Source organism: Nannobrachium achirus, assembly GCF_963921795.1.
Source record: "Nannobrachium achirus genome assembly, chromosome: 17".
NCBI lineage: Eukaryota > Metazoa > Chordata > Actinopteri > Myctophiformes > Myctophidae > Nannobrachium > Nannobrachium achirus.
This window is the reverse complement of record NC_137824.1, coordinates 50,017,196-50,032,087: the sequence shown is the minus strand read 5'-3', so window position 1 is coordinate 50,032,087 and position 14,892 is coordinate 50,017,196. Positions and strand designations below refer to the sequence as shown.

Below are 14,892 nucleotides of genomic sequence, written 5' to 3'. Positions count from 1 at the left end.
TTTCAGAGGTACTGCACTGAATTTACTTGACTCTCACTTTTAGTTTACTTTTCAGATTTAGATTATTAATAAAAATTATAAATTAAGTAATTAACTAATAAATAATAAATACATTAAAATGAGCTCCACCATTACCAGATGCAACATTAAAGTGGTGAACGCTTTAATGATCAGACAGTAAGAGTAATGTGTCCAATAATATATAGGATTCTGAAATGGACAATCTGCATAAGATACTTTTACTTTCGCTATTTAAGAATATTTTGCTACTAATACGTTTGTACTTTTGTACCAAAGTGAGATTGTGAATGTAGTATATTTACTCTAAGAAATTGTTACTTTTAAGCTGTTAAAGACCTGAGAAAATTTTCCACCACTGTGGCAGGCAAGTGACACTGTAGAATTGAAACAAATACTTTTGTTAAATTCAGACTAAAGATGAGTAATTAAGAGTGTGATATTTCTTGCATTGGATAAGCATGTTCCAGCTGTTTTGGTATTAGATGTCTGTGAGTGACATGTTGATATTGACATTGATGTTATTCTTGTAGCAAATAGGCTATATGCACAGACCATCAAATGACTTTTATGATAGTCATATTGCCATAAATAATGTTAGGCTACAGGTCTATGGCACTAATTAGGCTTATATGGCTCGGTTCCATTTAGCTTTTCCAGTGAGTCAACATAATTATTTCAATATAGGAGCGCTCTGAACGGAACATAACCTTAATTGATTGTATGCTGGCAATGATAGTATTGCAATTGGTCAATTATGGCTTTTGTCGATTTCATTTCAATTTCACTATGAGACACTAGTAAGACGCCTCAGTGCGACATTCTTGGCCATCTGGCCAGTGATGTATATCGTACCAGTTACCCATATATGGAGACCCCTGGTACCCATATATGGAGTTCCATGTACTGTATATGGAGATATGCTGTGAGAGCCCAAACATGCTTACTCAGTTACTCGTTATTATGTATAATTCTTGACAATATAATTTCTCTTTTCATATCCTTTTTATTGAATTTTCATATAGAAATAGCCCAGAGGCGGGTAGACAATCTCAATAAATACATCATCGCATGTAGATATCTGAGACAATATAATTTGATACAGAAAATGTCAGTGGCAAAAGAATGCTGGTCTTTATATCAGGAGGAGACCTAATCTGATCCATTATTACCCTCATCTTCATCATCCTGTTTCTGGTCCTCATCTTCCTGCAAATGCGTTAGAAGTAGCCTTAAAGTCATGGCAAGAGAGTGTGGCCATCCAGCTAACCATGGAGCCTTCCTTGCACTCCGTCTCCACAATGCTAGGATAGATGTGGTCCTCCTTGAAGCTCTTAATGGCCTCTTCCTCTTGGTTCCATTCAAGGCGCTCATGAAGGCTGTCCCCTCCAAAGCGTTTGTTGTACCCATCAAAATGTACCTTCTCCAGAACCAGGCCCAACCCTGGAGCCTTGGGAACACCAACCTTCTCCTCCCCCCAGCTCCGTTCCATCACGTCCTCCGTTGCATAGCCCTTGATCACAGCAACGACGAGGCCGATCATCTTGCGGATCTGATGCCGCATGAAGCTCTGGCCTCGTACCACTATCACAGTGAATTCAGTGCCGCTACGGACGAACAAACGTCCACAGGACATCTCAGTGATGTAACGGCGGGCGCTGGGGTCTTTTGGGCCTTTCTGAGAGGTGAAGTTGTGGAAGTTATGAGTGCCCTTGTAGAGTGCAAAGAGACGGTTGACCCCCTGAAGTGTCTCTGGTTCCAGGCGGAACGCAGCACAGTTTCGGACATCATAGTCCTTCGGGGCAAATGCCACCGTGGGAAGCATGTAGGAGTACGTGCGAGCGTCACAGTTGTTTCTGGAATTGAAGCCCCGGGTCGCTCGCTTAAATCCAAGGACTTGGATCTGTGGTGGCAGATGCTCGTTGATCTTTTTAGCAATGTCTTCGATCAGCCACAGCTTGAGAGACACCACTTGGCCAGCTGCAGACACATCCTTATCTGTTCTGGCACATCTTTGGAAAGACATTTTCTTCATATCGTCACCATGATTCTCAGGAATGCAGCCCGACTTAATAAGCGCAAGAACCAGGTCGCCTTCAATAGTTGGAAGCTGTATGCTCCCAGTGTTTCTCTGTATGCCGTAGTAGCCCTTCCCAGAGTATGCCAAAAGGAGAACCACTTTCTTTTTGGGATACTTCTTCTCGTCATTAGTGTTCTCCACTTCTGCCTTGCATCTTTCAGTGACATGGTCATTCTCAGAAGAGTCCATACTTTTTTCATGGACTCTTTCCGGTGGCTTCATGGTCTGCGTAAATCAAGGATCCTCACTCAATCATCGGAGGTGTGTCAGAATTACTACAAATTCAACAATTGTGGTTTAAATAACGCACTTAATAACGGTCTTATTGTCTTATTGGCACACCCAACACGTCGGCTTTACGGATTGGCCAAGCCTCACTTTCCATTTCTGCCAATGCCGATATAAGTGGTAACGAGCACAACACTCCATTCATTTAGAGGCTATTGAATCTCTTGTGCATTGTGCCTTTTGTTGTGAAAGTCCTATGCTGTCTATGACATCTGAAATCATACCCTTTTATGCCCATACATGGAGATCCCTGTCTGTAGAACCACACAGATATGGGCTGTCTTGGCCTTCTGTCTTGGCCATAATATGGATTCTCTATGTGGCCTCCATTGGCATTCCCATATGAGGTCCTGTTAGATATGGGCTTAATATTGATGACATCAGGGAACTCCATATGGGCATAAAAGGGATTCTGTTAGTGTGACATCACAGTGAAGCCAGAGCGTGATGTCAGAGCGGCAAACCCATTCTGTTAGAGTGGTTCTCCTGACATCACAGTGACGGTGCGGAAAATCTGGGAGTGGTGTTAGCTGGACTGGAGTATTGGTTGAGCTTCACCTGACAGTTAGCACACTGCAGACTATAGTACGAGCGAGCCCACACTGTGTCGTAGGAACAGTGTCTCTAGTTAGTTTATTTTGATATTAATTGTCAACTTGGTAGTTAATGATGAATAGCCTATGCTTTAAGTGTACTCATTTCCATTTCTGCATTTGGGCCTCTGTTGGGATTGTGGAGAGACTTCCATGCTGTGTAGCCTACCTGAATTGGCTACATGTAGATATGTACCCATTGAGGGTTGCTGCTGCCCTCTTGTGGACAGATGCAGTTATCCATTAACCACTTTATCCCCATTCTTAATTGCAACCGTCAGGTGAGGTCACAAGTTACTACGCAAGTTACTACTATGAAAACCTCCACCGGCTGTCTGTCAGTCAATCCCAAGTTGGCATCTCGACAGAGTGCAGTTCTAGTTACTTGTGCCAGCAGAGCCAGGGAAAACGCGTTCAAAAGTGTCCAGGCTTAAGTAAACCGAAGCACTGCTACAAAGTCCGGCCTACATCCTGGCACAATTAGCTCAAAGTGTAAAAAAGTTTGTTTTAGGGTCCCATTAGCCATTGGCTGTGATTGACTAGTGGGACGCTTGATGAAATGAACTCATATATAGCACTGCTCGTGATCCCCCCCCCCTAAACCAATTATCTTCGCCGACAATAACCGGCCTACAACCTATCTGAGATTTTTTTTTGCTGAATGTTTGCCTATTCTTGTATTAGTCTATTATGACATAGAATAGTGACAGTAAGGATCATGTAACTTGAAAACCTATGTGTGAAAAAAGACAGAGGTGTGTTGATCCAATCAGGTAGATGGCACACCTTCGGAAAGCTCTCTGTTTGCAACAGCTTGAGATTAGTTGCCCATATTGGTAGCACTACTAGCCACAAGAATGAAACAACAGGCTCGTGATCAGCAAAACCCCACTGACTCTCAGTGATTGTATTATTTTGACCTGGTCAATGCCCGCTGTCCAGCTGCGCAGACTCTTTCTTTTGTAGCACTGGGTCTGATCATGTGTGAAAAGTAGCATCTTTATCACTCGGAACACTTCATCTGTAGCTTGACTTTGAATGACTGAAGCATATCCATTACATTTGCCTTTGCATTGCAGCTGGTCCAGCAGCTCTGTCAGGTCTATGAGGAATGCCAAATCCAGCCACTACACATCATCCAAACATTCATATCCTGCATACACGGCCACTTCAGAAAGTCTTTTTCCTCTGCCTTTAATCTAGCCAAAAAGGTCCCTCTGCTCAGCTAACGGACGCACCAACCAAGCCCATGTGGTCCCTTTCCTCCAAGTGTGGACGGAACAGCTTCCTTTGTAGGCTGCGTCCTTCATATTCATTATTTTCCCACATAGCACTTCATAGTGGATAATGCAATGATAGCAGAGACACTGCAGGAAATCAGAGCTACGTTTGCCCATTGCAATGAAACTACTGGCACAGGCCACCATGGCTATGGCGCCACAAGTTTTTTTTAAGGAAACAAGCTTTAACAGGGGAAGTTCAGCTTTGGTGAGGATAAGAGGGACCTGGGAGAAGTCTGTAGAACTTTGTAGTCCTTTGAAGTGTGGGAAATTCAGTTTCAGCTTCACCCAGCTGATGGCTGCTCAGATATGATGTGTGTGTGTGTGTGTGTGTGTGTGTGTGTGTGTGTGTGTGTGTGTGTGTGTGTGTGTGTGTGTGTGTGTTTTCCAGATAGCCTTTCTTTATTTTTGGGGGGATTGTATGCCTTTATTAATGATAGGACAGTAGGCTGACAGGAAATGGGGATAGAGAGATGGGGAGTGACACGCAGCAAAGGCCGTCGGGATCGGGACTCGAACCCGAAAGCTGCTGTCAGGCTACATTGGAGCCTAGGTGCCTGGACCGCTACTCCAGCCCCAGATGCCCTTTCTACCCATTCATCTATGGCTTGAGTTGCCCCCCAAAAAGTCCAACATTGTGAACTCTCTTGCACTCAAGTCATCAGATATTATGATGAAAATGTACAGCCGGACAACATCAGTCATGTCTGTTACACCATCCCAGGTCCACAAACAGTGAAAGATGCATCACCACCACAATATCCCATCAGAGCTCTCATGAATTTCAATAGAGAAGGATATGACTTTTTATTTTGGTTGACGGTTCAAATATTGATTCTCTCTGCGTTGCGGTCTTCAGTGCAGTGTAGGTGTGGAAAGGATGAGTAAGTGGGGCCTTTGCGGTAGGTGCTACATACACACAGTGGGCAGTTACCTGCAACACAACACTGCTTCCATGTGTATGCATAAGGCAGCTTTGCCAGTGTAGCTGTCAGCACTGGCAGTGACATGAGACAGAGTGGCTGCTGCCTGCACACATGGTACAAATCATCCCATGAGCCAGATTGGACCCTTCATAGGCCCTGGACTCTTCAAGAGGATAGTGGCACTAGAAGTAAAGCTCATATGGGGTCACCAAAGTCAGTAGGCTCCCTCCTCCGGGCAGCATGATGAAGATTGTATGTGGAAATACAATCTAGGGTAAGTCATAACTGAGGTTAACTCCTATATAGTGTTTGCTCAGTAATTAATATCTCTCCAACTCTTTAATAAATAGAAAATTCATTTTCAGGTGCGTTGCAAATGTTCAACCAATCAGGAGACGGAACCCATTTATCAGATTCAGGAAGACTCCTGTTACTTAACAAACACTACAGCAATGATTACTATCATAATGTATAGGTATCTAACAAATATCAGGTATCCTGAGAGAACCATCTCTGGATGTTGTACTTGGTATAACCACTGGAGGGCAGCTTAATCTAACAAACGATCATTTAAAGCAGTGTTTCTCAAACTTTCAAATTTCAAGGTCTCCTCTTTCAAAAGGTCTCCTCCTCCAAATTAACCTGCCAGGGTTCATTTGGTTCCATTTGTATAGAGTTACAGACTTATATGGGTCAATTTATAGCGCCTTAAAGGAACCCACAGAGTCCCTGGAACCCACTTTGAGAACGACTGATTTAAAGTTTAAATGATTAGAGCATGATTGAACATTTGATAAATAAGTACTAGTATGTCTACAATTGCTACAAAATCTGTATAGCTATCCAACAATTCTGCGAAAAAAACAAAACAGGGACAGTTTAAGTCGGAATCTGATAGGCTATTGATGAATTGAATAGGCTAGGTAGTAGGACCACAATGGAGTTCTTTGTGTTATCCTTTTAGCTCATAGGCTATGTCTGTCTGTCTGTCTGTCTGTCTGTCTGTCTGTCTGTCTGTCTGTCTGTCTGTCTGTCTGTCTGTCTGACTGACTGACTGACTGACTGACTGATTGATTGATTGATTGATTGATTGATTGATTGATTGATTGAATAATTTATTAGAAGTTTGCATATATAGAAAAATGTACAGTTTCATGACAGTAGGCCTACAGTTCAGTGTTTTTTGATTGATTGATTGATTATTTTTTTTAGACTTCTCGCCTGTCTATGGGAGAAGTGATAACTACCTCCTTCTCTGGCCTCCTGAAAGGTGAGTTTTCAGGGCAGTTTTGAAGGATGCAACATGCCAGCGAGCTACATGTTTTAAGGGAGGTAGTCAAGGAATTCCCTGGGTGGCAGTTAGAAGGAAGGAGAATTTACCCATGGTAGGGCTACACTACAAGGTCAACTAAAGGGATAAACTCAAGTAAGCACTAGAGTAGACTTATTTAAAATGAGATAATTTTAACTCATATAACACTGAATGACAGACAGATAAAACATAGTAGGTTACTATGCAGAGAAAATAATAATAAAAAAAACTGTTGGTGCTGTAGGCCTACGTTCCTATGTAAACAGCTATTCAATCAATCAATCAATCAATCAATCAATCAATCAATAAATCAATCAAATTATGCACTACTATGCATGTTCACATCATGTATACTTTACCATTTCGAGGTTTCCACTCTTCCTTACATTCCAACTAGTGACAATCTTACATGTGATTAGTTGGTGCGTTTCATATAAGATCCTCTAGATGGTGTTGTTGAGTCATTTATATTCCCTTCTCAGCCATTTCATATACACATGATACAGATAGACTTGATGGCACATGGAAATATAGGACATTATTCACAAAAGTTACCTGCCCTCTACCTGGGGACAATCCACTGTTTTTAAAGATCCAGGCCACAATGTATCTTTTGTATTATGGAACAGAGAACATTCATTACGGCCTCCTGTATTGGAGACAAGAGAGAAGTCTGTCCAGTTTCATAAGTTCTGATGGTAGGCAGATGTGCAGCTCAAAAGAGCATACATTACTGTCATCCCTGACAAGGTGAATGTGATTGTATCCAGAATGTTAAGAGGGGGGGGGGTCATGGTAGGTTTTCTGGTTCAGGACTGAGAGAACAAGTGTAATCTAAAGCCTCTGTGGATGTTCAGACACGTATTGCATAAGCTCATATTAAGTGTCTCCCTTTCAATTATTCATTGTTGCATATATGGAGCAGCCTGTGGCCAGAATATACATCAGTATGTTATCACAAACTGGAATTTTGGCTCTCTGGTTTTTTTTAAGAATCTGGGCCCTATAGAATCCCTGTAATGTAGACCTGGCTGCATCTTCCTTTTCAATATCTTGGACAATTCAGTGCAGGGGTCTGGTTTTGATCTACAGAAGCAAATGGAATAAACACACTGTGACAGCAGGATCCATTGTCCAAGTAAGTAATCTGACAGGTTTGAAAGCCTATTAAATGCAATCACTGTTATGTAGCTTATTAACGTAATTTTAAATTACTCCCATGGTAGCAGTCTCACTGAATGGACTCTGTGGACATACTGTCATAAGATTCCTGTCTTGCTCTGAATTGAACCTATGGTGTTAGCATTGTGACAGTTCACAGGATAATTGTATTAAGACAGTCAAAGAATTCAGTTCATTGCATAACTCACATGTTGTTGAAGTGTTTCACAGCAGGAGTGGGGGTAAAACATGACCTTCTTACTATTTTTAGAAGTGCAACCGACATGGCCAAGATGTGAGCACTGACCCACTGTTTGTTATCCTTTATGTAAACCACATGTATCCTGAAGTCTCTGTGGGATGCTGTAAACACAAGTCAAGCAAGTCTTTTGATTGTTTTATCCAGGAGATAACAGGAAGAGAGGTGTGTAAGATTATTGAAACTGTTGTTTCTCACTTAGCACGCTATTATTGTGAATACCTTTTAATTTGTTTTACATATTTGGGAGTCTATAGTATCAGGTCAGTATGTCAGTATGATGATGGTATGATGGTCAGTATCATGTCGGTAAGGTCAGTATCATGGTCAGCATCATATCATTATCATGGTCAGTACGGTATCATGGCTGGTAACATGGCTAGTCATGGTCAGTATTATGTCACTATCATGGTTAGTCATGGTCAGTATCATGTCAGTATCGTGTCAGTATCATATCAGTATCATGTCAGTATCATGGTCATGGAGCAATGAAGAAACACGGCCAGCGCTGGGCAGTTAAACAGCAAATATTAGTAACAACAAGATTGAGCCAACCGTGAAGTTTCGTTTTTTAATGTGTGGTATTTATTTATTCAGTTTGGGGAAACCACAAGCCTCTGAGCTGGTTGAATCATCCTGGTTGAGCTTCTCTATAAACTTAAAGTACGGAGGTGAGTATGTTAAATACAAGTGCATTTGGATATTATATCAATACATACACATCCAATCTGAATCATGCGAGTATAAAATGATGGGCCTTTAAGAGAGGCAATCATTCTGTTTGACAACAACATTGAAAATCACATCTACTATGTCTATATGTTAAACCAGCCTATATGTTCCTAAATATCTTTTTTGCTATATAAAACCAAGGAAAGACAACCCCAAGCTTGATTTAATAACTGAAACAGCATCTGTCAAATTCAGTCAAGAGGGCTGGAGTTTGGTAGAAATCATAGAATGCAGCATGGTGCACAAAATAAGATGTTGATGGTTGAAGAAGGTTCAGAGTTCAGACTATTCTTGAAAAGACATAAATAAGGTCACATCTATTTTGGTCAAGCGCTTCATGTGTTATGTATTAGGGAGATGAGATGAAGAAAGTTCAGATATACATTTTAGAGTCTCACTGGAAACCACAGCCAAATGAAACAACAGCAATCCTGTATCAGTCATTATTTTGCATTTGACAGGCTGGCATTCCAGAAGGGGAAACACTACTTAGTACTTATATAAATAAAAATATATTTCACATTATTTACTTTATTCACAGCATGTGTTTGCCCTCTGTCGGCACATATTTGCTTGATAATGGGCAAACCAAAAACAGACTCATATCAGACAAACGTAATTGTTCGCAGTTGCGAGGCGTTGTGTGCGACTGTTTTCACTATACTTTTGTGCGACAGCCTTGTATGATGAAGCAGGAATTTACTTGGTGAAATAACTTACAAACTTGAAACTTGGAGATACGAGGTTTCTGCCCAACAGTGACGATATATATATATCTCTATGGAAGCCCATATGAATCTATTTTTCAGCTATATGCAGCCCAGAGTAGAAAAAACAGTGAAACCAGCTCAACCATATTACCCCATTGTTTACCTCCTGGGTGGAGGGTAGAGGGGTGCATGCATAGAATGCACACCATGCCTGTACAACAGAAGGGCATGGGAAAAATGCTGGGGGCCACATCGCCGTGATTAATCTAATGATGGCGGGGTGGTTTCTTGAGCACAAGTACATGTTTGTGGGCTGCTGCAATGCATTGGGGCACTCTGGTTTGGTCTGATGCTTCTCGTCTTCTGTTGGACCACATTACATCCATGCCACCACCCTCTTATGGTTGCTCTGTGGCTGCACCGTGCTTGTGACTCTGGTGGACTTGCAGATATTATGTTGCTTCAAATCAAGCCAGTGTCTGCACACAAAATGTGGTAGAAACAGAGCTACACTTTCTAACCACCTGCCCACTACACCAAGACATCAAGAGACACATACTTCCCACAAATTACACACACCCGAAGTGAATTTGAAAACTCGACCAATGATGAAAAACTCCCATACCTACTGGGAGAAATACAACAATGCGCGAACACAGCAGCAAGATTTGTGAACTGTTGCGACAAAAGAAGGCTAGAAACACAACCACCCTAAGGACTACAAACCATGGATTGACATGATCTAGACCTACTGCATATACAGTATGAAACAGAGCTGCTATTTGTACCCTGTACATATATATATAAAATGTCACAATGCGACATAGCTCTGTTTACACAATGCTGTACCCCCTCCAACTGTATGTTCCCCATTTTCAACTGTTTTTATTGTATTTGTGATACTTGCTTTGGCAATGTAAACGTATGTTTTCTCATGCCAATAAAGCTCCTTTGAATTGAATTGAATTGAATTGTGTGCTAATATGGGACATCTGAACCATCATTTGCCAAGTACCACAGGCGGTTTGCAAATTTGTGGTGGTGAATTGGCTGTTTGACCCTGTTTGATCCGGTACAGTGCCCGAGTCTTCATGCTACATCACCAATGTTTGCATTGGTCTTGTGTGGCTTAAATTACCATATCATGAAAAACCTTGATTTCCAGAACTTTGTTTTCAAGTTTGTTTCCCTGATCCCTTGATCTGTGAAATTCTTTCAATTGAGGGGTGAAATGATTGTTTTCAGCTAATGTACATACATTGTATGGCATTTGTCTTTGGAGTATAAACTGTCAATGCATTATCTTGATATAGTAGTTTGTATTCTCAGAAATGGTTAACCACAAAGCCCAAGTAGTTTAACTGTATATGCCTGCTGATTTACTGATGTGTGAACTGTTTGCTCTCACGAGTCCTGAAGCCCATTTCACTGGTGTCTTTATTTAGGTATACATGTTGTTGACTTGGTCTATGATACTTCCTTGCTTGTTAAAGGTGGAGTGAAGCTAGGTCTTCTGTGGGGACAGTATCCGGCTCATTGTTCTGCATTTAGGTGAGAGGCGCGGATGTAGCCTACCCACACCATTCACCTTCTTGGGACGGAGTCTGGGGAATTGAATTGTGCGGCCATAATTATATGAGGGACATGATTGTACTGTGTGGTCAATGCACCCAAATCGGTGCATGATAGGTTTTCAAGATGCATGTCTTTCCGTCGGATTAAGGATGTGCTTTGGCACTGTTTCAGTGGTGGTCCCGAATGTGTTATTGCCTCTGTTTTAATGATTAATGGAGTGTTTTGCTGCAGAGGGCTGTGTTTGCTTTGGGAAGGGCCTGTGGAAGTAGTCATGGTAGGGAGGGGGCCATATTCTGCAATTGTTCAAGACAAGAAACAAACACAGACCTCATAATGAGTGAGGTGTTGGATGCAAACTATACGTTTTTGAATAAGAGGAACACCAAACCCAAATCCCTTCTACTGGGGGCAACAGCATGTTATAAAGTCACAGTACTAGTTTATTGGAGCAGTTAAAGCACTTTACAATGTCTTATTCCAATAATATTCTGCATTGGCTTTTCAGATGACAGATTTACTGTATGCTCAGTTTCTCATTGCAGAGTTAATGATGTCTTGTCCTGACATTCTAATTCATGTGATGTTGTTCAGTGCATTCCCATCTCCTTGGAACTTTATTCAAAACCATGACTAGACTAATGTCTTTGAAAAAAAAAAAACTTTCACCTGGGAATGTAATACAGTGAAATATTCAAGCAAGAATAAATCCTTGCCATAATTTAGATCTTTTCAAAAATGGGGTTTTTACTGCTGTAAGAGGGCATTTTCAGTCACCCTGCCAACCCCACCCCGACCCCTCATTATAAGTCTAGAAACATTACACACACCACAGATATTTAGCATCACACTGCCATCTTTGATGCATAGCTCTGAGTCAGGGGAGTTGTATTGATTTTTGAATAACCTCAAAATTGCACTTCTCCTGCTGCCTTTATGTTTCACCGTTTCAGTACCCCAGGCTGAACTTTGTCATTGTGTCTTGCAGCCTTATTGGATTGGTCGTTTAAGGAACAGCCTCAGTGGATCTGGGACGGCATAGCTGCCCCAAGGCTCGGGAAAGTTATTGTCTTTTTTCAGCCCCTCAGGAAAGGGGCTGGATGGTCTGCAATGCTTCTGTCTGTATGGAAAAGTACTAGGTGTATAGATGCACACTTAGGTTTGTGACCCCCACCCCCCCAAAAAAAAGATGTCTCACTCTCAAACCCCTCCCCCTTTCAACATCCTTCCCTTGTTTGTTTACATTCCACGTCGTGGAGTCATCTATTTCGGGGCTGACCTTTGTTGTGTTTTTTTTCTGCCCAATATCGGTGGCGGCGCCTTTACACAACGAGACACTCACCTTTACGGTAAACACAACTCTCCAGGGTGATGGACGTAGACAGTTGGAGGCCCAAAGTGCCCTGTAGCGTGTGTGCTCCCATCAGGCACGCCCTGTGCCAGTAACCAGGGGCGTTGCAGCCCCCATAGGAAGCCTTCTGTGTGGCGTCCTCCGGTCGTGACCAGGATGATTAAGAGTTCCTTCCTTTCCCGCTCCGAGGGAGCTTGGTCCTGGTAACAGACAGGCTGCCGACACCTTGTCCAGCTCCGGAAGAGTCTCCCTAGAGTCCAAGGAGTGTGAATGCATATAGGCTACTGGTAAAACGTGAACATGGTTCTGCCACCATAACGACATGTGAAATCAAGTTGGTTTTTATTATGGGTTCGAGCTGGAAATACTATTGTTTTGCTGATCCCTTCTGCAGCGGTTTAGAGAATTCCAGTGAAAATGGTAGAGACATGACATTTCCACCATTGATTGGAAGTTGTGTTCGTTAATCAAAGGTCATTATTTTTTAACAACTAAAGTTCTATACTTCCCACCATTTTGTATTTCTTAAAAATCATCCGGAGAATCGGAGCAGCAGGAGCGATATGGTTGTTGTACAGCACTGATCAAAAGAGAGCTGAGCTAGAAGGCAAAAGCTCTCCATTTACAGAGCGATCTTAGTTCCAACTCTCACCAGTGGTCATGAAGTGAAGGGGTCATGACCGAAAGAATCAGATCATAGATACAAGCGGCCGAAATTCATTTTCTCAGACGGGTGGCTGGCAAGTTCAGTCACCCAGGAGAGACTCGGAGTAGAGCCGCTGCTCCTTCAAGTGGAAAGGAGACAGCCATGTTGGATCAGGCATTGATATGGATGCCTCCTGCAGGTCCTCTGAGGAGGCCCCGGGCAGACCAAAGACCAGATGGGGGGGATTATGGGCCTTATTTCCGTCCACGCATTACCCCTTATCCCTAAACCTTTTTGCCATTTACTATTTTGAAAAACATTTTTTAAATAGCTCAAATAGCTCACAAAGTGTCGACGGCTATTTGAAGTATTTTAAAATGTTTTTCAAAATAGGCAAAGAAGTTTATAGTCTAGTAGCCAAAATGTGAACCCGGACATTTTGAGTACTGGAAGAACCTCTCTCCAAACGAGAAGAACAAGGCTCGAGGCCCGAGCCTCTCTACTCCGCCTAAGTTGCACTAAAACTTCAGAAGGTGAGGTTATGCGTAGAACAAGAATGAGTATGGATGTGCCAGTGAAATCAATACTAAAAACAGGAGACTTCTATTTAAAATAATAGCAGTTAACTTTATTATATCAATACCGTTTGCACAAATGGGCTATTCTAAGTTCTAAGTAAAATCTATGTAAGGAGACAAAAGAGAAAATAATCCAAGTACCGGTACCAAGAGGTTCGTTCAGTAAAGCACACAACAGCAAGATGTGGTGTTCTCGTAGAGACGGACGCAAAATGAAAGTAACAAGAGTCTTTATAGTATTTCGCAGGTCTTCAGCAGGGGAGGTGAGACTTTCTGATTGGTTCGTGGGAGGAGTCCCGGGCTGGACTCTATTGGATGTTTCTTCAGCTGGGCAGGCATGATTGGGCCACACACTCAGGGGGGCAAGGCTGTCTGCCTCCGCCCCATCACCACGTGATCTTCACTCTTCCTTCCCCCGCCCCTGGGCTGTGCCAGGAATCGTTGGGTTTCTCTTTACAGATAACAGAGAAATGTAGCTTTTCCAAGGCGGCTGAGACCCCGCAAGTGCGTGGGTGCGGGTATCTGCACGTACAGGCTGACTTGTGCAAAACAGGTGCAAAACATCATTCACAGAAGATAACAGAGAAATGTAGCTTTTTCAAGGCGGCTGAGGAGTATCGGTGCGCACAAGCTAACTCATGCAAAACAACATTCACAGAGCATGCACTACTATATCATTGGTGACATGAGGTGAGCATGAGCTGATCACGCTCTAGGTGCATGCTGGCGTGCGTGTGAGACAGGACTGTGCGTGAGTGGATGAACCTTAAAATGAACTCTAGTAACCTGACTGTGGGACAATACTGTAAAACATTGGCTTTTGGTACTTAGATATAATATAAAAATATAGATTTACTTAAATCAGCTTAGATCAGATATTTAGCAAACGTTCTGGTACAAAAAGTATTTACAATGTCATCACATCATATCATCAAATCCCCCTTTGATCTGCCTCCAGGGCAGATCACTAACTAGTGATGTGATACTTGGCACATTTTTCAGAAAAGTTTAAACTCCCCCTTTGGACTTCTTTTAAGAAGTCCACCTAAACTGGGTAACGTTTCTGAAAAATATGGTGAGCGGGGGTCAACAGAATCAACACTTGTTTTTTTAATAACTTAGAAACAATAAATGGCACCCCCTTTGGGATGCAACTAACACATAAACAATGGCACAGGATTCTATGTTTCTGATGACATCTATTTCATACTTGTCAGTTTCTATCTTTTGACCATAAGGTCAACTTGGTCCCTGAATCCAGAGTTTTCACTTGGTTGGACAGACCACAGTTTTTAGCCACTGACATGTCAGTCTATAGTGGGGTATTGTTGATCAGATTCCCTAACTTTTTCTGTTACAATTGTGATCAACGTACCCCTGTCATTC

At 42.2% G+C, this 14,892-nt stretch overlaps 1 protein-coding gene across 1 annotated transcript; it reads right to left on the bottom strand.

Moving 5' to 3' along the window:
* Positions 1-1,170: 1,170 nt before the first annotated feature.
* LOC308302532 (pseudouridylate synthase 1 homolog) lies at positions 1,171-2,320 on the bottom strand (the record flags this gene model as incomplete). Its single annotated transcript, XM_080746788.1, is given in 2 exon segments — positions 1,171-1,227; positions 1,229-2,320. Coding segments are annotated over 2 exon segments (1,149 nt in total).
* Positions 2,321-14,892: the final 12,572 nt, after the last annotated feature.